Source organism: Aptenodytes patagonicus, chromosome 5 (assembly GCF_965638725.1).
Source record: "Aptenodytes patagonicus chromosome 5, bAptPat1.pri.cur, whole genome shotgun sequence".
NCBI classification, from domain to species: Eukaryota; Metazoa; Chordata; class Aves; order Sphenisciformes; family Spheniscidae; genus Aptenodytes; species Aptenodytes patagonicus.
Genome location: NC_134953.1, coordinates 38,239,153 through 38,265,096, shown reverse-complemented (window position 1 = coordinate 38,265,096; position 25,944 = coordinate 38,239,153). Strand labels below are relative to the sequence as shown.

The window sequence follows — 25,944 nt, the reverse complement described above, 5'->3', positions numbered from 1 at the left end:
CGGCAGGACCAGGCGAGCTCGCCCCGCGGAGCGGCCGCCGCCGGGTAGGTGCAGCGGAGGCCGGGACCGATGGGGCTGGAGCCGGAGCGCAACCGGGGGCCGGGACCGGAGCGCAACCGGGGGCCAGGAGCGATGGGCAGCGGGAGCCCCGGGAGCGGAGTCCCCGGGAGCGGGAGCCTGGGGCCGCCCCGGGGCGAAGGGGAGGATGGCGGCGGGGATCGGGCGTTTCTCTCCCGGCGCGGAGGGGACTTGCGGGAAGTTGGGCGTGCGGGGAGGGGCCACCGCCCCGACCCCCCCTCCCGGGGCAGCGGGAGCGGAGCCGGGCCCGGGGCGGCGGGGCGCGGGGAGGCCGGGGGCTCCGCGGCCGCATCCCCCCGCGGGGGCGGCCCCGGGTTCCGCCGGCTCCTTTGTGCTCCCTCCGGCCTCGGCCGCTCCTTTGTCTCCGTGCGGGGCCCCCCGCCGCCCGCTCCCGCAGTGGGGCAGCGCCGGCGATGCCTCCCCGCCGGCGGGACAGCCGGATCCCAGCGCCCTGCCCTGGGAGGGAAACTCCTCTCGGCACACTACCGCCCGAGCAGCTCGCTCCGTTGCTTTCTTTCGGGGAAAAAAATAATAAATTAAATAAGGGCGAGCTCTCCAGCTGCGACGCTGAGCTTCCGTCCGAAGCGAAGCGCGTCTGGGTCGAGAAAAGGAGACTTTCTCACAACCATCCTGGAGTTGCATCATCCAGCCTGTCAGCCCCTACCAGGGAGCACTGGAAAGTTGTCCTCACCCTTTCCCCTCCTGCCCCGGGGCCTCTGGGGCACCCTGGCCCTCAGCCGGCTCCCGGCCACCAGGAGCCAGCAGCTTTTCTGCCGTAGCTGGGGCATCGGCACCGTAACAGCCCCAGGCACCCAGACGGGACCTGGCTGGCATGGGATTACTTTGGAGGGGAAAGGGTGGCCTGGGCAGAGTCCCTGCTCAGCACCTGAGAGGACTTTGGCAGCCGCTCCCAGCCACGTTTGGGGGAGCTGCCCGCACCCCGCCACCTTTGCACCACAGGACCCGAGCCTGGCTTCGGTCCCCAAGAGTCTCCTTTTCCATGGTCAATGATTTACGACACCATGCCAGGACAGGGTTTTAACTCTGTGATTTTCCCACATCTACCGAGTTGCTTCAGTGTAGGACTCGTTTTCACACCCCTGGTCTCCCTGTGCTGCCAGGACCTGGGCACGGTCTGCATTTTCCCAAGGGCAGCAGGGATTCACTATTCCCCTGGTGAACATGTCTTGCCACCAGTCCCTCCCGGAGGTCCCCAGAGGGCTACAGACGCCTGCCTCGGGGTGAAAGGGGAGCGGAGTGGGGCACAGAGCAAGTGGTGTCCCTGGTTTTTGGGGTGGGTTTGGCAGAGGAGTTTCCAGGCTAGCGTGGAGTGGTAGGGAGAAGGAACACGGGGCGGTGGGAGGGACCGTGGGCTCTGTGCCCCAGAGAAAGGGCTTATTGAAGCAGGGATGGGCATTTGCGGTTCCCAGCACGGCCGGGGGGTGATGGCACATACAGCGGCCAGCATTGTGCCGCTGGCGCTGAGCAAACGGAGCCAGGCGGTCCTCTCGCCTGTCTTGGTGGTCTGCTTTCCAGACCCCCTTGCTGGCCGGCAGGTTGGCGTGTTTGGTCGTTCACCTTTGCTGCAGGTAGTGCTGCAAAACCCGCCCCACCAGCACCCGTGGTTTCCAGCAAGTTGGTTTCAAGGTTATAGGCTTGTTAGCCAGCTCAGCTGGTCCCCGCTGGCTCCTGGTCCAGATCAAACCAGGGCAACGCAGCCTGGCGCTCCTGCAGATGTGCAATTTTACCCCCGTGCCCAGTCTCTGAAAGTCCCATCGCATTCACCGGGCGCTCCGGCAGCAGCAGCAGCTCTCCTCTCTCCTGGGTCAGGAGAAAACACCTCTCTCTGGACACCACCAAAGGTGAGGGAGAGCAAAGACTGGTCTGTCCTGGCCACCAAGCCTGGGCTGGTCCTGTCACCAGCATTACTGTGCCCAACACCAGCCTCTAAATCCCTTCTGGGCAGTGCTTTTTGGGACACGAGGAGCAAGGACAGCTCATCTGGGTCATCCCAGAGCTCAGTGTGCCTCCTCAGGGGGATAATAAATAGTGGACAGAAGACAACCTCGTGCCCATGGAGTTTGAGAGCACGTGCAATGAAAACCAAGTCATTTAAGCAGTGCTTGTATGTACCAACGCCCACTGCTGCTGCTCCTGAGCATAAGCTCCCATCTCTACCCTCACCTGCATGCTTCAGCTCCCAGGGGTGGCGTTGGCCTGGGTGCCCAGTTAAGAGGGCAGCAGAGGACCAAGCTAAGGCGGGTTGAAGGACTGAGGGGTAGAGCCGGGAAGGGAATGAGGGGAGGAGAAACAAGCTTGGCTCTCGCCTTAACTTGAGGGATCAAACACATGCCCCCCCCCAACCATGTCCTCGGGGGGGTTGCGCGAGCCGGGGGGGTGGAGCAGCGCCTCTGCTCTTCCCATCCCCCCCGGGGAACACAGCCCCTGCTCATGCTGGGGTTTCTCTGTGCTGCGGCGCGACGGGCTGGGGCTGCCGCAGGCACCAGCACCCTGTCCCTGCCGGAGCCAGAAGGACTTTGCATTCCCAACTTTCTCCTCCAATGGGCAGTTTCCGGGCTTCAATTTGACGAGGCTTGGGGCTATTCTAGGCAACTTTATAAACATCGTAGGAGATGACTTCCCCCCCCCCCCCCCTTTTTTTAGCTTGAATACACATGGTTTTAAGCAAAAAATACCTGCCCGGGCAGCCTCTTTAGCTGCACCGGGGGGCAAACCGAAGCAGTGCTGCGCTTGTGCCATGCCTTGGACAGGAGCCAGGGGCAGGATCAAAATTGCTGGGAGATGAAAGCAAAGAGGGAAGTGCCGGTGGCGCATTTCCCAAGGCCAGCCTCGGGAGGAAGTCGGGAGCGGAAATAGTTGATAGAGTAAATACAGAGGGAGCTCAGGGTGGTTGGTTTTTTTTTCCCCAGGTTGCAGACAAAGAGCAGCAGGGAGAGCAGATAAGCCTGTGCACCTTATCTCTTTGTTGTTCCACCTCTGTGTTTTGCTGGCTCACAATGCCCCTGTTAATCTGATGAAGCGAAGCATGGCAGAGGGAATTACTCCGGGGGCAGTGATCTCAGCCGCAGGTCCCCACAGGCTCCTTCTCCCAGGAGCCCGGCAGGGATGCACAGGGGCAGACGGGGGGGCTGGATGGACAGAGGGATCTTGGGCAGGGAGGGAGCTTGCAAGTAGGTGCTTTGCCGCCGTTCCTTGTCTGGGAGCTCAGTTGTTGCCTGTTGAGTCACCAGAGGAAAATGTGACTTCATCCAGTCGCACCTCCAGCTGGCTTCCCCCGCCAGCCCGCAGGCATCTTTCCTTTCCTGGATCCCACCCGGTAGGTGTTTGGGGCAGCCGGAGGAGGGGGATAAGAGCCCCAAGTCTTCGTAAAAGACACTCCCTTTCCCAGCTCCCTCCCTGGGGAGGCCAAAAACCCCCACTCCTCTCTCCTGGGGCAGGCGAAACGCCCTGCAGAAGGGTGCTGAGGGCATCCCTTCCCTCCTCCCTCTCGCCGCAGGGCCTCAGAGTCCTTGTCCTGGGGCTATGCTACTCTTCTCACCCTGCCTGCAGCACCCGTGGGAGCATCCATCCCACCAGGGAGCACTGCAGCAGACTTGAATAATTTGGCACCTCCAAGTCCTTCCCTCTGTCCTTCCTTCTTGCTGTGGCAGGGTTAAGTTAACTTGCTAGTAGTGGCAGATATCCACACGAGCAGCTTTGCATGGGAACAAAACCCCCACCACCACTCAAAAGAAAAAGCCCCTTTGCTTGCTTTGACTCAGCTGGGAAATCCACAAAGCCTTTTATCATCTCGACAGTGGGAATTGTAGCCGTCCCTGCTGAAATGAAAAGCATTTCCAGTCTGAGGGATGGGAAAAGGCAGGGAGCAGCTCCGGGGGAGTTCCCATGAGCTGCGTGTGCCGCTTTCTGGGGCGTCTCAGTGTAGTGCTCATGGAAATTATTCCACCTTGCTTTGAGATGTGCAGAGTAAGAAGAGAGTGTTGGCCAGCTGCTGCCTGCCACCACTGGAGATGATGTCTGTTTGTCCATCTGCTCACACTGGTGGGCGCGCATCCCCTGGGAGTGGGCGCTGGTGGTAGCAGCATCCCGTTACCTCTCCTCGCAGCAGTGGGGAGCCGTCCCTGCGCCCTCCTGCACCTCCCAGCCCAGCGGAGCCCCGGCAGGCAGCTGGAGGGGAGCACGCGGGGCGCACAGAGCCCCTCTGTTCCTGCTCACAAAGGGACGCTTGTGGCTTGCTCGCTGCCCCGGCCGGGCTGCGCCTCATGGGCCCCAGCGAGGAAGAGCATTAGGATGCCGAGCAGCCTCACTGGGTCACCCCGTGTGTCCCCCAGTCCCAAGGCTCAGCCCTGCAAGGGCCCCCGCGCCTGTCACCACCACCCTGCGGGTCCCAGGCAAGACGTTTGCAGCTGGCTGTTTATTTAACAAATTATGTCTGCCCTGGGCCTGTGAATCAGGGTTTTTGCCAGTGCTGCTGGAAATGGCTCTCTGTGTCATCCCTGTGAATAATTCCTGGTCTGTGCATCGTTTGTGGTCTGGGGACATTAGAGGGGGAAAACCCTGGGCTGGCTTTGCCCAGGGATTTTGTCTGAGCAAGCAGTTGCATGCCATCCCCCCCGTGTGCGTGCTCTGGGGCAGCGAGGGGACGGTCCCCTGCACCAGGGAGGTGAGGGCAGGGATGCAGACCACTGCCGCCGCTCCCCAGGATGCCGCAAACCCAAAAGTCCTTTGCAGTGGCAAAGCCGGTGCCTCTGCCGGGTGCTGAGAGACGCGGCTGCACGCCGAGGGCTTTGTATGTTTTATTTATTCTCTTGGTTGCTCAAATACTCCGACAAGTCCCGTCATCGCAGGGGCACCGAGCAGGACCTGGGGCAGGGGGGACTCGGGTGGCGAAAGGCACCTATCCCAGCTGCCAGCCTGTCCCCGAGGAGCGGCGTGCTGACAAACTAAACTAACAGGACTGTTAAATACATACACATACGTGTGTGGGGGGATGTCGGTGCCGTTCGCCGCAGGGGGAAGGGGGGAGCCAAGGGGGCTCGGGAGCTGCCAGGTCTCTGTGGGGTCCCTGCATCCTACCGAAGCACCGGTTTCCTAGGTGCATGTGTGGGGGCGGTGTCTCCTTTTTAGCAGCTTTTGCTGGGAAGGAGACGGCGCAAAGCCAAGCCCTTGGAGCTGAGTGGTTTGCTCAAGCCGGGAAAATCCTGGTCCTCCCGCAGAGAGGGCTAGGGACTGGGCAGGCTGCGATGCTGCCCTGGCCACGGGGCACGTCCCTCTCCTCCTGCCTGCACTTCTGAGGCTGTCCCCCTTCCCAGCAGGAGGGGCATACAGTGAGCAACACCAAAAAATGCACATTTTGGCCACGGACGGCGTTGAGGAGGTTTGGGCGTGATGCAATGCCTGGCAGGGCTTCCCCGCTCCACACCCTGCCGAGGACTGTGGGTACCGCAGCTTGGCCAGGGCATCTCCCCTCTGGCAAACCCTGGGGGCCCCCCAAAGGACGGGGCTGTGCTGGGACCCCTTCACCCCTGAAAGAAGGGGTGGGACGGGTTGCTGGGGTCACGCTGGCAGGAGCCAAACCAAATCTAAACAGACTTTCCCTGAGTCACCGGAAGTCTGGCCAAGAAAGCAGGATGAGCAAACAGCATCACCCACATGGCCGGCCAGACGCCAGGCGTGCGAACCAGCGGCCAGGTAGCAGGTGCCAGCAAGCCCTACGTGTGTAAATTTGCTGGGGACCTGCCTCGGGGTCTCAAATGGCGGCTTTGGCCCCCAAAATCTCCACTATGTCCCACTTGGGACATCGGTTTGGTACAACTCAGAGCAGCTCCCACCATCACCCCGATTTCGTCAGCGCTGGGAGGAGGAGCAAGGGCTGCTGGGGGGGCGGTGGTCTTTTCTGCTTGGGGGGATGCTGAGTCTCCCGGTGGGTTTTGCATCCCGCACCGAGCGGCTGCACCATCATTTGTTTTTTTTTTCTTTTCGGAAAAAGCCTCCAAGAGCATTTTACTGCTCAAGAGGGACTGGCAGCAGCAGCAGTGTTTTCCGGGCTGCTGTCACTCCTGGAAACCCTCTGAGTTTCATTTTCATGTCTGAGCAGCCACCGCTGCCGTGCTGTTGGAAGGCGGAAGCCGTGCAGCCCCACACCGGGGCCCTACGGCAGAGCCTGCAACCCTCCCCAAAAGTAGCTCTTTCCAGAGGCTGAGTGCCACAATGCCCTGTGGACTGGGATGAGGAGCTGCTCTTGCAACCAGGGGGATCTTTGCTGCCATCAGCAGGTTTTTGGCCGGCAGGGAGCAGGCAGCTGTTGGGGCAGCAGGGATTGGGTTTCAGGGCTGGCAGGGGTGGCCAGCAGAGGCATGGGAAGGGGTTCTGTCGGGCAGATGTATTTCAGGAAGGAGGGGGAGCGGCCAATGGGGTCTTCGGGCAGCTGCTCCTCGCAGGCGGGATGGGAGCTCTAGAGAGGAGCCCCCCCTTTTTTACTGCTCTTGTCAAGACCTTGTTGGTTGTCCCTCGTGGGAAGGGTCAGCCTCTGACCCCTGCCTGCTCCACCCTGCCTGCAGAGAGTTACCACTGCGCTGACCCTCCTTCTCCCCGCAGGCAGGGCCGCCCCAGGCAGGGCCCGTGGGGCAGAGGATGCCAGGCGGCTAGCCCAGGACAGCTCCCCAGCGGGCAGGAGGGACTTGTGTGTCCCCCCCATGGAGATCCGACGTGCTTTGCCTCAGGATTTCTGGGAGCTGCTGCACTGCCTGAAGATGAGAAGCAAGTATGCCGTCCTGCTGGTCTTTGTTGTCGGCCTCGTCATCATCGAGAAGGAGAACAACTTCATCTCCAGGTAGGAAGCGGGTACCTAAGCCACCCCATGCTTTTAACCCTTTCTCTCCCCCACATCCCAAGCTCCTCTGCAGCAGGAGCCCCCCAAAACACCCTACTGGGACGCAGGGGTGGTCCTGCTCCCCTCCAGGCTGGGCTGGGTCTCCCCACAGGGTGTCGGACAAGCTGAAGCAGTCCCCACAGGCGCTGGCGGAGGCCAACGGCACGGAGGCCAGCCCAGCACTGGCCGAGAATGGCTCGCTGGCCTCGCTGCGAGAGCTGGACGCTGCCTTCTCCCAGCTGAGGTCCCACCTGCGCAACGTCACCCTGCAGCTGGCGGGTGATGGCGACCCTGGGCCACGGCGGCATGTCCTGCTGATGGCCACCACCCGCACCGGCTCCTCCTTCGTGGGGGAGTTCTTCAACCAGCAAGGCAGCATCTTCTACCTCTTCGAGCCCCTCTGGCACATCGAGAGGATGGTGACCTTCGAGCCGGGGGGAGCCAACGCGGTGGGCTCGGCCCTGGTCTATCGGGACGTCCTCAAGCAGCTCCTCCTCTGTGACCTCTACATCTTGGAGAGCTTCATCTCGCCGGCACCTGAGGGCCACCTGACGCCCTTCATGTTTCGGCGAGGCTCGAGCCGCTCACTCTGCGAGGAGCCCGTCTGCACGCCCAGCACCAAGAAGGTCTTCGAGAAGTACCACTGCAAGAACCGCCGCTGCGGCCCCCTCAACATCACCCTGGCCACTGAGGCATGCCGGCGCAAGCAGCATGTGGCCCTGAAGACGGTGCGCATCCGGCAGCTGGAGTTCCTGCAGCCGCTGGTGGAGGACCCCCGGCTGGATGTGCGCATCATCCAGCTGGTGCGGGACCCCCGGGCTGTCCTGGCCTCCCGCATGGTGGCCTTCTCCGGCAAGTACGAGACCTGGAAGAAGTGGGCGTCTGAAGGGGAGGCTCCCCTCCACGAGGAGGAGGTGCAGCGGCTGCGGGGGAACTGCGAGAGCATCCGTCTGTCGGCCGAGCTGGGGCTGCGGCGACCGGGGTGGCTGCGGGGTCGCTACATGCTGGTACGCTACGAGGATGTGGCTCGGGCGCCCTTGCAGAAGGCAGAGGAGATGTACCGCTTTGCCGGGCTCCCCCTCACCCCCCAGGTGGAGGAGTGGATTGGCAAAAACACACAGGCGCCCCGTGACAGTAGTGGCGTCTATTCCACCCGCAAAAACTCCTCTGAGCAGTTCGAGAAGTGGAGGTTCAGCATCCCCTTCAAGCTGGCACAGGTGGTGCAGGACGCCTGCGCCCCAGCCATGCGCCTCTTCGGCTACAAGCTGGCTGGCAGCCCTGCCGCACTGGCTAACCGCTCCTTCAGCCTGCTGGAGGAGGCACAGCCCTCCTGGGTCACGTAACGGCGGGAGGCAAGGCGGCGGGGGTGAACGAGGGGCTGCGGCCGCGCTCCCAGCCGGCCCGGAGGAGACCTGGGGGTCCCCGCTCCCGGAGATGCTCCTTGCTGCTGCCGGGTGGAAAGCGGCAGCCCCGGGAACCAGAGCATCCCAGCAGAGCCGACCTCGGGGTCCTGGAGAGCCTGAATTACACAATTTCTTCGGGAATGGGGAAATCGCAAGGGTGAGGGGTGGCGGGGAGTTCGGTGCTGGGGCCACCTCCCCATCTCGGGGGCTGCACTGAGGAAGAGGATGGTGAGCGGAGGGTGATGGGGCCAAGCACCTCCGCATTGTCCCTGCAGCTAGGACAAGGCAAGGACGAGACACACACACACACACACACCCCGCAGTGCCAGCAAGGACCTGGACCCCAGAGGCCTTACTGGTTTAGTGCCTTCATACACCAGCATGGACTGGGAACTGCCCTAGAGGCATGCCGGGGCAGGAGTTGCCCATGGAGCGCCGGCCGGGCACTCAGGCTGCAATGAAATGAGGTGTCTTTGTGGTTTGGTGCTCTTCAAAGTTGGTTTGGGGGGTTTGGGGTTTGTTTTTTCCCTTTTTTTTCTTTTTCTCTGTGTGTTTACATACCAGGGTCACCAGGCGAATTTATTTATTTATTATGTGGAAAAGAGGGGGAGGCAGTTAAGGAGCTAAGCCCAAAAATCAGAGCAACACAATGTACCACAAAGAAACAGAGAGACAGCCAGAGCTGAGGCAGCAGAGGTCAGATTTCGGCTGGAGACCGCCACGTGCCCCTTGGAGAGCCCCTGGGGACCAACGGGCTACAACCCCCCTTGACCCCCATTGGAGCGCGGCCGGTGCTGGGGCTGCACTCGCCTCGCGTGAGTGTGACTGCAAACCTCGGCGCCTGCTGCAAGACGGTCAGGCTTATTTAATTAAAAACAAAAATACAACGGCTCAGAGTCCAAAGCATCTCCTGTCTCCTTGGTATTCGTGTGTGTGTCCTGCCAGGGGGAGCCCCAGAAATATTTGCTGGCAGGTGACCGATACCTGGGGTTTGGTAGAGGCACGGGGAGTTTTGGGGTGTTTGCCACGTGCAGATGTTCACCCAGCAATGTGCTGAGCTGTCCCCTCCAATTCACATTTAATGAATTAAAATGCCTATTTTTAGCCTGCTTTGCAGCACATCCCTTCACTCCCCATGTATTTTGGGTTATGGCGGCCACCCGAGGGAGAAGCCAGGCATTTCGGTGGAGGGTAGCAGTTGTCTCCGCCGAAGACTTGCTGGGGAGCTGGGGGAGCCGCAAGGGGTCCCCGCTGCCCCCCAGGCGCGGCCAGCAGCCCCACGTCGCCTCTCCCCAGCCGGAGCTGTTGGCTGAAAGCAAAAGTAAATAAGTAAAATCAGGCGGCGGCGGCGGCTGGCCGCAGCTGGGCTGCGTTTCTGCCGGCGGAGGGCAGCCGGGAGGAACGCACCAGGGCTCCGGTGACGAGCCGCGGCTGGGGCGAGCTCACAAAAGCCGCGTTTTTGACCCAAGAGGGAGAACAGAGGCGGCATTGAGGAGCGCGGGGCCGGCTGGCGGGGAGCAGCCACGCCGGAGCCCCGGGCGCCCGCCTGCCCGCCCGTGCCGGCTGGGGAGGTTTTCCGAGCGCGGCTGCCTCTTGCCGGGGAGCATCTGGCCTCGAGGTGCGGAGCCAGGGTGCTCGACGCCGGCTGGCTGGGGAGTGGGTGCAAAAGTGGGTTTTTCTTTGCATTGAGCGGCGTGGGCGATACCCTCATCGCATGCAGGCGACGGAGAGCTGTCAACCCCCTCCTCGTCTCGCACGCAGCTCCCGGCATCGCAAGCAGCCCGGGGTTTGCCGAGTGAATCAGGTTTTGTTTGGAGGCTTCCTGCCGGGAAAGCGGCGGGGTCGCCGAGGTCGGCTGGATACCCCACAGCTGCGCACTGGGAAAAGCCCGCGGAGCTCGGCCAGCAGGAGGGGGAACACGGCTGGTCCCAGGGCAACGGTTACAGGCAAACGCCTCTCCTGTGCTTCTGCAGAAGCGCCCATTAGGTTGGCTTTTGCAAAGCAAATAAAGTTTAAATTAATTGTTGCTTTGCAGAACGGCACGAGGGGTAAATAGCTGCTCAGCTGCCAGAGCCGGGAAGGGGACGTCAGAGGGGTGCCCAGCACCGTGCACGGAGGAGCCTCGGAGCTTGGGCAAAGCAAGGTCTAGGGGGGAAGGACAGACAAATAAAGGGAAATGCAAAGCAAGCGGCGAGGGAAGGGGGAACTGTGCTGAGCTGAGGCCAGAGGGGACAGTGACAACCGCCCATTCTCACCTGCACTGCCTGCACGGCCTCAGCCCCGGCTGGCTCCAGCCTGTCATTTCTAGCTAAGCAAGAGCATTTCTTCCTGGACGTCCTCCAGCTTCCCATCAAAAATGTCAAAGGACAGAAAGAAAACGTGCCCCCGACCCATGCAGATTTCTGCAAGGGCTAATTGCTCCCATTAAACTCGCATAGCCATGACTCCCACGCAGTGCCAGATGCATTGGGAAGCCACGAGGAACATGCAGCTCCTTTCGAGACCAAAGCAGCTGAATTCTCTCTCTGCCGACTGGGGGGAGGTTTGTCCCCCCCCAGGAGAGGCACCTCCTGCTCGCCCTGCCCTGGCTGCTGCCAGGCCTTGCTCCGGTCCTTTCCTTATAGGAGGAAAGGCATGGATTTGGGAGAAAAAGGATGCATTAGGAAAGCCACAGCATGAGGCAATGCCTTAGAGCAAGGAAGTACCTGTGTTCAGACAGGCCACGCAGGAAGCCCGTGGCAGGGGCCACAACAGATGCAGCTTCACCCTTCCTCCATCCACACCAATGCCAAAAAAACCATCCTCTTTTCAAGGGATTCAGGCTTTCAGAAATAAAACAGCTCCTGAAAGGATCACGCTTGCCTTAAAACAAGCAAACAAATAAAAGAACATCCCTCCCCCCCCCACAACTCCCACCCCTTGTTTCCCCAACCCAAAGCTGCTCCCATCCCTTCTATAACCTGCCCTGTGCAGGTCAGTGCCTGCAGCTGTGCTGCCTCCAGGATCACTCGCTCAGCCTGCCGCAGCTGTAATTTGGGGGAAATTCAGGCGCATTGTGGAGATGCTTATTGTCACCAGAGAGACATTTTCTGTAAGTAACCCAGAGCAATGAGGGGACACGTGTCCCGTGGGACAGGGCCACCAGCCGAAGCCTGCTTCTCCTTGGGTTTATTGCAGGTGACATGAGATGATGTAACACCACTGAGAGCTTTAATAAATTATGTATGCACTGTTCCCCTCTAAATGGGATCTCTCAGATTAATACTTTCCTCCACTGGTCTAATCCAAACTTGACTTTGGACGGCAGGTACACCCTGCTGTTTCTCTGCCTCCCTCTCGGAGACACTCGAGGCTTGCTGGGGCCATGCTGGCGTGGCTGGGCTTGCCATGGAGGGGCAATTCTTGCTTGAGTCAGAAGATGCCGGTGCCCACCAAGTAAGCGAACGGTCGAGGCAGGCAGGTCTCTGAGCTGCCACCTTAGACACTGTGCTGTTTAATGCATGGCCGAGGTGGCGAACTGCTACCAGCAGCTGGCACAGAGGATGTCTGCCAGCCCATGAAGCCAAGCCGCCAGGCTGGCCCACAGAAATGCATAAAAAGGCCTTTTTCCAGCTTGGCATGAGGTTTGTCCCAAACCTCAGAAGTCGTGGCTGCTCCGCCAGCTGCCCTGACCCCCCATCCCCTTCTCCTCGCTTGCTCTAGCTCCATTTAATGGGATCGGACGAGCTAATCCCCCGTGTCCCCTCGCAGCGCTATCAGATGGGATTTCTGCACCGGGGCTGGAGGGAAACCCATCGCCCAAGCAATCGCGTGCCCTTACCCAGCCCTGCTGGCTTCTGCTGGAGGCTGGATTCGCTCTTGCCCTTCGCTCCATTGCGGGGCTCGGTGCGGTTCCCGCAGGGAGCTAGTGCATGGCTACAGCTCCATCACTCGAACCCCAGGTCAGCAGGGGGACCCACGGGCCAGCGAGGGACCGGGGGCTGCAGCACACATGGACATTTCAGCATTAAATGACAGCCTTGTTTTCTGTTGTGTTTTTTTAAGAGATTGCATGCCTGACCAGACCGCATTTCTTGGTCTGCATCCCATATTTATCCTGTAATTACACCTTCGGACAAAGGCTGCCTGTCTGTGAGACTGATTTTTTTAAGGACACAGTTTTATTATACGCTATGCTTTCACTGTAATGAAATCTTGGGGGGGACACACAAAACTCCCCACAATTTGGGGGTGAAAGCCGTTCTTTCTCGAAACCTGCCCCAAGAGCAAAGGAGCTTGCCCAAGCCCTCTCCCTTCCTTTTCTTGAGGAAAACCCAACCGCTGACATCCTTTCTGCTTCTCTACCACCCCAGGAGGATTAATGCCACAGAACCCTTCTCCGTGTTGTCCTGTAAGAGAAAGGTGCCACCTCACCACCGAGCCCCAGGCTCCTCTGCCACAGGAGCAGAGCCTTGCCAAAGAGGTCTTTGCAATCCTTATAACCAGCTGGCTAAGCTGGATAAAGCTGATTAAGCTCCTTGTTGCCCCTGCCTGGATCACAGCACAAGAAGGGATGAATTCCCGCAAAATGGCATTTCCATAAAATTCCTAATGGCCGCCATGCGCTTGGTTCTGGAGGGGTAGGGATTTGCAGCACGTGAAAACCAAAGGCAGTTGCTGGAGGTGTCTGAGCAGGGGTTTCCTCCAAGGGGAAGGAGAGCCCTGGCTTTGCCCACGCTCACCCCATGCTGGGGGCTGCCACGAGCCTGGCTGTGCTTCAGTTCCCTGAAACGCCTGCACTGGGGTGAGCCTGGAGCTCGAGAGCCCTAACTTGTAGGTGCCTGACGATAGGCGAGATGAACGCCGCCGCCGGAGCATGCTGAGCCTGGCAAACTCATCCTGCATGTGGCAGCAGGTTAAGTAGGAAGCGAGATTTTCACCATGCCCTGCTGCGTTGTGCAGGGGAAGAGGAGGTGGGGCGCTTCAAACCCAGGAACAAGGAGAATAGTCTTGTGGCAGGGCCCCAAGACAGAGCGGACCCGCGCTACCAGCTCCCCGTGGCTCTTCTTTCGGATACAAAGATCAGCTGAATCACAGAGACCATTGCGTTTCATCTTGGGGGTTTTCCTGAACCCCTTTTTCGGGTGGGATCTGTGACCAGTTTATGGGCTGGCATGTACACAGGCACTGCCTATAAATACACGTGACTGGCTGGTCCAGCCTGACAAAAATAAGGTGACTTTGGTGCTGTGGTTTATGGGAAGTGGCCAGAAGCTGGTCTTCTCAAGCTGATGTCACTGAAAAACTGGAAATGAAAAATGAGGTTTGTTGGGGAGAGAATAAATAAAACAGGTCCTTGTTGATTTTTGCTAAAAGTAACTTTTATTTAGAAGGTATAAAATACCTACTGTTGATGTTTAAAAGCTGCCAAGAACTGGTCTGAATTCTTTTTTCCAGGCAATTCTTTGCCCTGGACTGACCCGATTCCACCTCGGCTGCGGCAGAGATTCCCGAGGCGCACGGGGGTGACCAGATCACCTGGGCAAAACGGGGAGCCCCAGGGCAGGTGCCAAGGATGGGTGACATGGTTTGTCTAGCAGAGAGCAATCCCTCACCTCCAGAAGACACAAAAATAAATACCCTTTCCCTGAAGCACAGCCTCGAGCCACACAGCTGGAGGGCTGCAGCGATGCTGCTGCCACTGGGGCCGTCACAGGACAATGTGCAGGCAGTCTGCGGGCAGAGGGAATGTGGTGCATGAGGCTGCTGATACAGAAGAGGATGAGCATGCTTGTCCTCGGGTTTTGCAGAGATAGCTGCTAGCAGACGCACAGTCACAGTCTCCTTGGGAGCGATTACTCCACAGTGGGTTTGGTGACATTTATTGTTAAGTCCTGAATCATCTGTTTATTTTCGGTGTTTGAGAGGGACGTTTTTCCCTCCTGCACTGAGGCCAGGAAGAGCTGCAGCTGGGAGAGGTCTCCTTTAGCTTTACGGCACAGACATTGTCAGCAGGGGGACGAACAGGACCCTTCCAGCTGCCCAGACTTGGCCGTGAGGGATGGGGGCCTTCAGGCTGTCCCGAGAGGGAAAGCAACACTCTGGAGGAGGCCGAAGGGAGGGATGTTAACGCTCTTCCAGCCTGTCGAGGGCTACTGCAAAGTTAAAGAGGATAACCTGCCCTGACGCTCACGGTGGGCAGGACAAGGAGGCACAGGCTTACGCGGGGTTCAGGCAAGCGCAGAGCAGGGTCACTTGTGGCATCCTAAGGTCTTCCCACGCAGCACTGCCGTACCCATCCTTTGATTTATCATACTGAGAGGCATGTCTATTAGCTCTGGCTGATGTTGCATTAAACCTGATGAGGGGAGGATGCAGAGACAGGTATATACCCACGTTGCCTGCGTGGCGTCTCAGAGCTGCAGAGGTGGGACAGAGCCCCTTCCCTATGCCTTTTCCTTCCCACTAGCCCTCTGGCATCCCGCAGGGAGCATACGGTCCGCAGGACAGGTGTGATGAAAAGGCCAGGGGGCCTGGAGGAAGCCAGGACAGGCCGATCGCTGCCCCCAGCCTCCCCACATGCCTCTGTTGCACAGATCACCAGCAGAAGACAAAACCCTCTCTGAAGCTGACCAGCTCTTACTGCAGCCGTCTGTTTGCAGCCAGCCAGAGAAATATAATCTAAACAACATATTTGCCAGTGCTGAGTGCGCACCTGCACGCAGAAGGCTCCCTCTGACCACAGTTTTGAGCATTCGGAGTTTCTTCCTGTTTGCCTGGAGTTGGATGTGAGGTTTTCACAAAGGCTTTTTCTACCTCCCCTGTTTGCTTTGGGCACTGTTTTTGCCACTGACCTTATCTTACTTGTTGGTGCATCTCCAACTCACTGGCCCAGAAGCTTTTTATCCCTTTTTTGAAAGGTGGCCCTGATCTTCTAGTGTATAACTGGATTTCACCTGATGATAGCCCTCATTGTCCGGTGTCGTGGTTTAACTTCAGTCGGCAACTAAGCACCACGCAGCCGCTCGCTCACTCCCCCCCACCTGGTGGGATGGGGGAGAGAATTGGAAGAGCACAAGTTAGAAAAACTCGTGGGTTGAGATAAAAACAGTTTAATAATTGAAATAAAATGATAATAATAATAATATGATAATAATAATAATAATACACAAAGCAAGTGATGCACAGTACAATTGCTCACCACCCGCCGACCGATGCCCAGCCAGTCCCCGAGCAGCGGCCCCCCCGGCCAGCTTTCCCCAGTTTATGTACTGAGCATGACGTCACATGGTATGGAATGTCCCTTTGGCCAGTTTGGCTGTGCCCCCTCCCAGCTTCTTGTGCACCTTCAGCCTTCTCAGTCGGTAGAACATGGGAAGCTGAAAAGTCCTTGGCTAGTGTAAGCATTACCTAGCAACAACTAAAACATCGGTGCGTTATCAACTTTGTTCTCATCCTAAATCCAAAACACTGTACCAGCTACTAGAAAAGAAATTAACTCTATCCCTGCCGAAACCAGGACATCCGGGAACAATGCTGTGGAGGGCTGTCCTTGCCAGTGACTTTGTCTTGATTTGAAGGCAAGTAGAGGACAGCCAAACCTACCGCTGGCAATGCCTGGGAAGGCTTTGCCTTTGTCTTGGAGGCAGGATGGAGGCATTTGCCTTGTGAGCAGCAGAGTTAGGGCAGGAACAAGATCTTTTTCTTTGCGGCAGGTCTGGTGCAAATATACCTGAAGGGGGAAAACATCATGCGATAGGGGAAAATAGGAGAGTACTCTTGAAGTAATTGATTTTTTCCAGCAGTGAGTATGTGCAGTAAAATATATGCAAATGCCTGGCATGAAAAGCCGAAAACTGCCTCTGTAAAAGCTAGAGCTGGGCACAAAGGTGCAGAGGAAGGGGGAGAGGGCAGTAGCACATGGGAAGTGGCTTCCCCATCTTCTAGGACTGGGCCTTTGATCCAGCTTTGCTCCAGCAGCATGAAACGCCAGGGGAGTTATGCAGGTAAGGCCAACCCTGCCAGGAAGGGGATGGGATCACACATACCGGGTGCAAAGCAAGCCTGTCCATGTAATTTGAGGGAAGAGCTTAAATCAGGATTTGATTGCTGAGTTCATCCTTTTAGGAATGGGAGACAGGTTTGTTTTTTTCCAATTTTTGCATTGAATTATCCTTTCCCAAAGCCAGCCATCGCCGGGCTATTCCAGCAGCCTCCTCACAGATCAGTGCCCATGTAGATACCAAGAGAGAGGACAGGGAGCAGACCTGGAGTGCTACTACTCTGGGGATACTTCCCAGCCTCTGGACATTCGTAGCTCCCGTATTTTCTGGCCAGAACGGGTGCCTCTGTGTTTAGCAGCTCTGAAGGATTTGTCTTCCCCAGATTAATCAAAATTATTTTTCCCCCATTGAAGGTTTTAGCATCCTCCAGCCGAGTCCTGCTTAGCAAAAAGCACAAACCTGCCCCTGGCTTATTTCAGCTGAGGCCATGGGCTTTTCTACCAAGGACCTTCCTCTGCTGCCAGCTTTATTGTTGGCCGTTCCATCCCTCCTCTCTCAGCTCTCTTCCAGGCTGAAGAGTCTCCTTGTGTAGAGCAGAAACACCCCCAATGCTTTCGACCCCTCTGTCACCCTTCTTCCCCACTCCCCGTGCCCTTCCTGCGACAGAGGGGAGGGTGTCCGGCATCGCATGCTGGACTTGGACACCCGCGTCCCATGTCCCCACGGCTGAGCTGGCTGCACCCTCTGGTGGCAACCCTGAGTCCAGGCCCTGCTTTTCCTGGAAAAAATACGTTAATTCCTTCATCTGTCTCCCACCCACAAGGTTGGGGGGAGTTTTGCTAGGGACCCTGCTGGGAAGGGGCTTCAGCACCAGCCAGCGTTCACCAAAGGAGGAATGAGGAGCAGAGGTAGCGTTCAAACCAGCATGGGAAGGGGAGCGCGGGGCAGCTCTGCCAGCTCACAACACCACAGTGTGAACAGCAGCTATATTTATCCACATGGCCGGCAGCTATATTTATCTGGAATGCCACAGGAGTCTAAAGTCTTCGGGGTAATTTCCGTGCTGCGGAAGAACACAATCTGGATGTCCTTTTTACTGTAAACCTTCTTCTCTGCTCTCTGCTCCCCTTCTCCAGGGGCCTTCGCCACCTTCTCAGCCCTTCCCTGCTCCTTGTACACTCCACTATCTCCACCATGGTGATGCTGGGCTCATCTTCCCTCTGTCCCTCTCGTACAGCCCTCTCTGGGCTCCTTTTCCCGCTGCCACTCAGAGCAGGTTATGTCTTCATTTCTCTCTCCAAGGGAGCTGTTTTTCTTGGTGAAGGGAGTGGGCCATCCTCTGGCTGCGTTATTCACCCAGCCTGCAGTCTCGGCCAGTTTGTGGGTTTCCCAACGAGCCCCTCCAAGCTACAGCCGCTGAGGGCTGCAAAACATGAACTCCCCCAGCAAGGGCAGCAGCAGGGCACCCCTCTGCTGCCAGCCCCCAGCTGCCCCCCAAAAGGGGGCATTGAACCAACATGCATTTAACCAACATTCGTAGCTGACAAAGGACAAGCCAAGGTGGACAGACAAAGCCCGATGTTCGTGAACTTTCCAAAACAAAACAAAATGAAACGGTCTCCTTTTTTGTTTTTTTTAAAGATGAGCTCATGAATTTTTGATGTTGGGGTTTGGCAGGGCTAACCGCACACCCTCAGCATTAGCAGAGCCTCTTGTCTCGCACAGCATCCTTACCCGCTGCCAGGCCGCAGCTGCCAAACCCTAGCCTGCAGGCTCAGCCGGGTCTCTGGGTGTTTGCCCATCAACCTTGACACACAAACCTTGGTTTGTAAGATCCTTAAGATCCCTTCTCATGTGGACGATGTATGTGGGGGGACGTAAGGAAGCTGAAAGGGGAAATATTCTGTACTTGGGACTCTGGTGCTCACCTGGGCAGACACGGCACCCTGCTAGGAAGCACTGCCCTGCTGCCCTCCGGGCCTGGGAGGGCCAAGGTCTGCAGGCTGGGCTCAGACCTTGAGAAATCCAGCTCCTCCCTGGAGCTTTACGGCTGCAACAGCTTACCAGCCGGCAAAAGCGACTCCACCCGCCGCGGGGAGAGGCGGAGAGCGAGCAGAAGGCGGGTGCGCAGACAGTAACGCAACCGCTGCCGTAGTGGGGAGGCCGCGCCCCTGCATCGGGCCAGCCCCCTGCTCTCGGCTCCCCGCCTGGGCTGGACCCGGCTCGGCCCGCCCTCCCGGGCGCAGCGCTGAGTCAGGGGGCGGGCGGGGTAGCGCCGCACGATGGGATCCCGCGTGTCCGTGGACGACTCCGTGCGGGTGGTGGTGGTCGGGGGCGGCTTTGGAGGTACGGCGGCCGCCAGCCTGCTGAAGTCCCGGGCCATCCCCTTCGTGCTGGTGGAGGCGAGAGACGCTTTCCATCACAACGTCGCTGCCCTCCGCGCCGCCGTGGAAAGCGGTAAGAGCTCAACTGATTTCCACGGCCTTCCCCCTGCGTGGGTCTCGGCGCGTCAGCTCTCTTACCCCCACCAGTGACCGCAGCAGCTCGGAGGTACTCGGGGAGTAACAAGGAACAGGGTACTGAAAGTGCCTCCTCTGCCCCAGTGATGGTGAAACACTTGATGTTTTCTGTCTGGAAAACAAATACTTGGCTCTGGGAGAACTCACAGACCATCTGTGTTAGGCTAATTGCATGTCCGCTGGGAAAACTGAGCAAAAACTACTCGGATGGTCCTTTTTTTTTATTTCAAGAATTTAGAAGGTGACTAAGCTAAAACCAGCAGGAGCTGGAAGGGGTGATTGAATGTCTTTCTGTATCTGGCACTTGAAATGTTGAGCTGCTCAGCAGTGGGGCCCTGGATGATAAAATTCTGTTGGTGAGCGGCTCAGGCTTGTCTGGGATCTCACTTGGGAGACTGGGCTAACCCCATTACTCCAGTCACTGGGGATTTAGGGGGAAAATCTCATGTTCAACACTGGGAACACGCATCAAAAGGATATCAAAAACTTGGTTTGAGAAGCAGATAACATGACAAAAAGCCTCTGACATCCTGCCTGAAATGCCCTGGACTGCAGTGGAGCACTTACTGGCAAACCAGTACGTGAGATTCTGTATGGGGAGCAGAGACAAAGCAATCTAGCCAAGCGTGTCACCTGGCCTCTGAGGAGCTGATCTTGTCACCAAATCTGAGGCAAATGTCCTGAAGCCCGTTGCTGGGCAGAGATAACGCACAGCAGAGGCCCAGCCTGTGGTCCCAGCTGCATGAAATGCTTTTGTCTGAGCAAGGATGGCATGAGGGGACAAGGGAAGAGGGGTTTGTTAGCCTCCACAGAGGGAGATTCGTTCCCTGTTGTCTTCTCTTACCACAGGATTTGCCAAGAAGACTTTCATCTCCTACTCTGTCACCTTTGGGGACAGCTTCCGACAAGGCAAGGTTGTTGGCATAGACCCTGGGAGGCAACAAGTCTTGCTCAGTGATGGTGAGGTGGGTGATGCAAGAACTTGCAATGAGTAACTTGGCTGCCTTAGGGGATCACCTGCTAATGCGGAGGGTCAGCCTTCAGCAGGGTGTGTTGTGAATCTCTCCTCCTTAGGGTTTTTCTTCAGCTATGTCATGGCTGAGAGAACGCAGTACTCCAAATCTAGGCTATGTTGGCTTTGACTGGTGATGTCTGGTTGGAGAAGTGACTTGGAATTTAGGTTTCAGACTGCTGTCCGTGCTTGGAGTCCTCTGGGGGGGGGAAGAGTGAGATGAGCAGGACCACAGGGCACCTACAGAAAATGTGCCGTCTGAGCAGGAAGAGGAGTGTAACTCTCATCTGCCAGAGGAGGGTGTGTGTGTGTGGCGACAGAATCATGCTCTGGGAAAAACAAGCTGGACCTTTGCCCTCAAGTTGAACGAGACCTGGAAATGCTGTTCAGTTGTGGCAAACACCCCCATATCTCCTACAGTGCAGATCAGCTGAGCACATGAACCCTGACCTATCCAATACCCCCGGGCTCAGAGTTCACACACACAACAGGGTTCCTGTTCTGATGTAACCCTCAGCTTGGCTGAAATGCCTGACCCCAAACAAGCCACAACCCAAGCTCTCTGGGAAGTCACTGATTGCTTTCCTCTAGGTTTCTGCCACCTGTGGGCAGATATACAAATGCTCATGCTTAATACTGGCCCTGTAATGCTAGGAGGTAGAGAGGAATGAAACCAATGACCTATTTCTACGGAGGGCTGCCCCAGAGAGAAGCAGGCCCCCAGCCATCTCTGAAACCAAGAGGCAATGTGGGGAAATACTGTAGCATTTAATCATCCTGAAGAGCTTGGCAACAGAGACCATCTTTCCCTGCACGCGCTGAATGGCACCATCCCTTCTAGCCAAGCTAAGTGGCCTAGACCTGTGTTGGAATGTGGGTGTGCAGTAAATACCGCACCCCATCTAGTGCTCAGATGAGCTTTTATTCTTAAGAGATGGATTTAGAGCTCAACAATTAACCCTGGAGCTCAGATCCTTATCTAACTGCAGGAAGAAACAAGGGCAGCAGCTCTGATAACTCTTTTCAGCCAGAGCATCTCATCTCTGTTCAGAAGAGGGTGAAGGAGAGAAGTTTAGTCTCTGGAACCAGCTGTGAACTGGTAACTTCAGCGTCTGGCATAAATATCAGGTTATTTCCTGCAAACTTATGGTAATTTCTTCAAAGCTCTCAGCTCACCTGAAGAATGGTGCTTCTCTCAAACCCTGAGGAAGCCAGTTACTTGGTGTCACCTGGACCAGGTCCCTTCCTAAAGTCACTTTCTGACAGTGGCAAGTACTTTCCTAGTGTGATGGTTTTGGCTGGGATAGAGTTAATTTTCTTCATGGTAGCTAGCATGGGGCTATGTTTTGGATTTGTGCTGAAAACTGTTGATAATACAGGGATGTTTTCATTATTGCTGAGCAGAGTCAAGGCCTTTTCTGCTTCTCACCCCACCCCACCAGCGTGTAGGCTGGGGGTGCACAAGAAGTTGGGAGGGGACACAGCCAGGACAGCTGACCCCAACTGACCAAAGGGATATGCCATACCATATGACGTCATGCTCAGCATATAAAGCTGGAGGAAGAAGAGGGAAGGGGGGGACATTCGGCGTGATGGCGTTTGTCTTCCCAAGTAACCGTTACGCGTGATGGAGCCCTGCTTTCCTGGAGATGGCTGAACACCTGCCTGCCGATGGGAAGGAGTGAATGAATTCCTTCTTTTGCTTTGCTTGTGTGTGCGGCTTTTGCTTTGCCTGTTAAACTGTCTTTATCTTAACCCACGAGTTTTCTCACTTTTACTCTTCTGATACTCTCCCCCATCCCGCTGAGGGTAGAGTGAGTGAGCAGCTGTGTGGTGCTTAGTTGCCAGCTGTGGTTACACCACACCTAGTTATCAGCAAGGGCTGGAGGAGAGGGAATGAGTGAATAGTACCTAGGAGGCAACAACTGTGTTCTAGGCTCTGTTTTTAAGAGGTCTAACATCCTATTCCACCTTCTGCCCTCCCAGGAGCTTCACTATTCCCATCTCATTCTTGCAACAGGCAGTGATGGGCCATTCCCTGGGAAGTTCAACAAAGTCATTGACATGCAAAGTGCCATCCAGACCTATGAAGACATGGTTAAAGAGGTGAGGAATCAACTTACTTCCTAGGAAGTAAGTTGCCTGCCTTTGTTCAGCTTCCCTGTCCCAGACACCACTATGGGTATCTGGAGCTATCTGTGTCTAAGAACAAGAGACCAGATCCAGGACAAGGAGCACCTGCTAGCTTGTCTAGCTTTCTGCGTGCCCCAGGGGAAGATCAGCTGTCCGCACAGGGGAAAATCTGAAATGCTCAACAGCGTTACAGCATACACAGGAAGAGTGCATGGGGTTCTCGTTTTTTGTTTCCTCTTAATGAACTAGGTGGTTTATTGCTGTTGGGCCAGTGCTGTATCTCAAAAAGGTCTGTTCACAGAGTGGCTGAAGGTATCTGACTTCCGGCACTTAACAGTTCTCTTCTAACATGAGTTTCCTCTTTACTTCAAGATTGAGAAATCTGAGCGCATCCTGGTAGTGGGAGGTGGTGCTGCTGGAGTCGAGATGGCTGCAGAGATCAAAACAGAGTACCCAGCCAAAGAGGTAGTAGCATATTAGTTACAATTAACTTCATCCTTGTTTCTGAGACTGTTCTTCTGTGATGGTCCTGTTGGAGGTATCTGAGATCACTGCAAATCAGGAGTTTCCATGCAATGGCAGCCTTTGCCCCTACTGCCTCCTCTTCTGAGAGCACCCTATAGCCTGTCACAAACAATTATTGGCGCTAGATGACTTTCACTGGCTCACTCTCCTTGGGCATTAAGCAGGGTGGAAGGAAGCTAGCTATAGCTGCTCCCACCTGGCATGCAGCGAGTCCTGTCCCATTCCTGTGTCCCCCTGTTTGCTGTTTTGTCCCCAACAGGTCACCCTCATTCACTCAAAAATTGCACTAGCTGATGCGGAGCTGCTAGATAGCGTCCGTCAGGAGGTGAAAGAGATTCTCCTCAGAAAAGGAGTGCGCCTCTTACTAAGTACGTATTTAACAACGCCTCTGAAGATCTAGACTCTGGAGCTCTATAAGCTGCTCTTCATTTAGCCAAAGCATCTCCTTCTGACGTCCTCTTTCTGACTTTTTTGACTAAGCATAGCTCCCTTGAATTCCTGTTTCTCTAGATACATCTGGGCTAGCTGGAAACAGCAGCCTAGTAAAGGTTTGTGACCCAGGGCTCTCTGTTGCAACAGGTGAAAGGGTCAGCAATGTGGAAAAACTCATGCCAAACCAGTTCCAGAAGGACATGGTAGTAAGGACAGAAAAGGGCACCGAGGTGGTTGCTGACATGGTGGTCCTGTGCACAGGGATAAAGATTAACTCTTCAGCATACGCTGCTGCATTCGGTAAGTGAAAAAAACACTGGGTGGGGAGAAGCAACACAGTTCTTCAATGTCTTATACTGGAGTACTGTGAGGTTAGGAATCAACCTTATACAACCTGCAGTGGTTATTCCATGATACAGCAAATGCTCTAACACCACATTAAATACTTAACTGTGAAATGTGACCTTCGGAAACTTACAGACCATAGATCAAGTGGCCAACAGTCTTCTCCAGCTCCTTCTGCTAATACCTCCAAGGTACACCTCAGTGTCCTAGTTCAGTATGAGGCAGATGACACCTAGAAGTTGATGGTAACTCCTGCTGTCAAGGCCAGGATTTCATCCTAGATATAAGCTTGCTGAGTTTTGAGCAAAAACAGGCTCAGCACATTCAGCATTCTTGCCGAACTATCAGTCACGGGGCGTTCAGCCGATTAGTTATTTGGTGATACATCTTCAGTCTGAGTCCTCTTACAGCCCAATTTTAGTTATGGCACTACAACTATGGAGCAGTATGACCATTATACAGTCTTTGTCAGGCTGTGTACGCTAGCTCTTAATGTTTCTTGATGTTTCTACTGAAATATCAAAGGATGATTCATTACATGAGACTGCAACTACAGCAAGGCAAAAAGCATCTCTTCCCTGACATGTAGAAAAGAGGGTGAAAACCCAACTCCTCACTTTGTGTCAATGACATGTTTGATAACATCATCAGCATTTTGGGGTCTCAGGCCACAACAAGCAACACAAAGCTCCTTCTGAAAACTTACTGTTTGGCAAAACAGGGGACAAAATGGCAAGTAACAGTGCTTTGAAAGTTAACAAGCACCTCCAGCTGGAAGGCTATGAGAACATCTATGCCATTGGGGACTGTGCAGATCTGAAAGAACCGAAGATGGCCTACCATGCTGGGCTCCATGCCAACATCGTGGTGACAAATATCATCAACAGCCTGACACATAAGCCTCTTAAAACCTACAAACCAGGTAAGGTAATCTTGCACCTGGCCTTAGCTGTTGGGCTGCTTTTCTGCAGGGAACAGCTGTTTAACACATACACATCAGAACTTGCATGGGACACTGATTAGAGGTGAAGGAACTCACAATTGGGGTTGACTATATAAACTTCTAGCTCAGGCTTCATCTTAGTTTTTGCCAAAGACACTGTAGACATTAATTACCTGTGTCAGTCTATGGATGCAACATGTCCTTTCTTCACTAATGTCTTCCTGATAAATCTACCGGTGAGTGTCTGCTATTCATCAAACTTGTTTCCTTTTCTTTAAATTGCTTACTGTCCAATTGAATCCTAGGAACAAGGAGATGACTTGACTTTCTCCTCCTTTCTCCCCTTACACTATACAACAAACACAAACTGAACAATCTAGTCTCAAAAATCTAGCTAGGTGATGGGTCTCATTAATAAGCAACTGATGTAAATACTTACCATAACTATGTTGAAAGCTGTTCCACATGGATGGAGGATATCTGGACAGCAATTTGGTTTTTAAAGGTTGCCCTGTCTATGTACATTTCTTTCTACTTAAATTTTGTTGTCTACCTCTTGGACTCCCTCTTGGGAGCAGAGAATCATTCTACACCATGCATACAGACAGCCCAATCCTTCAGCAATCCCATTACTGAAAGAGGTAGAGCAGATGGTAGCAAGGAGAGAGTTGTGAGTAGTTCTCCTTGGGCCCGCTTCTTTCCTTGTCATGCAGCACATGGGTCCTGTGCTTAGCAGTATGTGTGGGTATGGGGCGGGGGGGAGGGAGGGCTTGGAGGAAGTGCAACACCTACATGGAGTAGGGTTTGATACTTAGCTTTGAAACTGCTTAACTTAAACCTCTACATCTTCTTTCCAGGGTCACTAACATTCCTGCTTTCAATGGGCAGGAATGATGGCGTAGGCCAGGTGAACGGTTACTATGTGGGACATCTCTTGGTGACCATTGCTAAAAGCCAGGACCTGTTTGTCTCCAAGAGCTGGAAGATGATGGGACAGACAATGCCCTCTTAAGAGGGGATCAGTAACAAACCAGCAAGGAATACAGCAACTGGAAGAAGGTGAGGGCGCACTTTTATTGCTTGGACAGACTGATACTGTCTCCTGCAGCACCTCCTAAAGCCACATGTCAGCGTGCTGCATTAAAGGGGTGCGCTGCCTTGCTGTAAAGGGGAAGGAGGCACTTTCCAAATGAAGTGCACAGGAGTTCTCATGATAAAAACCAAGGAAGGAATGTTTCTTTTTCTTTCCTGTTGAGACAGCTCTGAGCAAGAAACTCGGTTTACCTTGATTCGTAACAATAAACACTGTGGTTTTCAAAATCTCTGTGGTTTGTTTGTTATGTAGGTTTTCCCTGGCTTTCTCTACTCTTGCTCTTCTAAAAAGTACCTGCCTCTTACAGATTGGGAATCTGCTCTGCAGCATGCAGAAAGAACGGCTTGCAGCGCTGCCTGGGGAAAGCCTGCCTAAAGCCTTGAAGAGGCTATGGTAATCCTGGAACTGAACAGAATATAATGCAGCTTTGTGTCAACATCTCCACAACAGCTTTAGTTATGTCACTTATAGCACTAATACTTCAGCCAGAAGAGCTGGTTAGTTGTGTGCTAAGTGTGATACAGCAAGCACTTAATTACAGATGCTGCTGCTTTTTTTCTTTTTTTTTTTCTTTTTAAGGTGAGAAA

General features: G+C 55.3%; 2 protein-coding genes across 3 annotated transcripts; both read left to right on the top strand.

Moving 5' to 3' along the window:
• On the top strand, positions 1–9,541 carry CHST3 (carbohydrate sulfotransferase 3). 2 transcript variants are annotated; one of them, XM_076339412.1, is made up of 3 exons: positions 1–44; positions 6,697–6,931; positions 7,083–9,541. In XM_076339412.1, the coding sequence occupies exons 2-3, from the start codon at positions 6,795–6,797 to the stop codon at positions 8,311–8,313; spliced, it is 1,368 nt and encodes a 455-aa protein (XP_076195527.1). In that variant the 5' UTR covers positions 1–44; positions 6,697–6,794; the 3' UTR covers positions 8,314–9,541. The 2 variants fall into 2 exon arrangements, with proteins under 2 accessions (XP_076195527.1, XP_076195528.1); XM_076339413.1 differs by lacking the exon at positions 1–44 and adding an exon at positions 6,359–6,374.
• A 9,041-nt stretch (positions 9,542–18,582) lies between these two features.
• AIFM2 (AIF family member 2) lies at positions 18,583–25,584 on the top strand. The gene is made up of 8 exons (XM_076339411.1): positions 18,583–18,812; positions 19,724–19,839; positions 21,873–21,992; positions 22,392–22,484; positions 22,804–22,912; positions 23,124–23,276; positions 24,043–24,243; positions 25,122–25,584. Exons 1-8 carry the CDS (start codon positions 18,638–18,640, stop codon positions 25,274–25,276), a joined length of 1,122 nt encoding a protein of 373 aa, XP_076195526.1. The 5' UTR covers positions 18,583–18,637; the 3' UTR covers positions 25,277–25,584.
• Positions 25,585–25,944: the final 360 nt, after the last annotated feature.

What these genes read in the sequence shown, in the direction of transcription:
- AIFM2 (XM_076339411.1), top strand. Translation starts at nt 18,638, where the DNA reads ATGGGATCCCGCGTGTCCGTGGACGACTCCGTGCGGGTGGTGGTGGTC. An exon ending in ATGAAGACATGGTTAAAGAG is followed by an intron (nt 21,993 to 22,391) that starts GTGAGGAATCAA and finishes CTTTACTTCAAG; the next exon opens with ATTGAGAAATCTGAGCGCAT. An exon ending in CAGAGTACCCAGCCAAAGAG is followed by an intron (nt 22,485 to 22,803) that starts GTAGTAGCATAT and finishes TGTCCCCAACAG; the next exon opens with GTCACCCTCATTCACTCAAA.
- CHST3 (XM_076339412.1), top strand. Translation starts at nt 6,795, where the DNA reads ATGGAGATCCGACGTGCTTTGCCTCAGGATTTCTGGGAGCTGCTGCAC. An exon ending in GAGAACAACTTCATCTCCAG is followed by an intron (nt 6,932 to 7,082) that starts GTAGGAAGCGGG and finishes GTCTCCCCACAG; the next exon opens with GGTGTCGGACAAGCTGAAGC.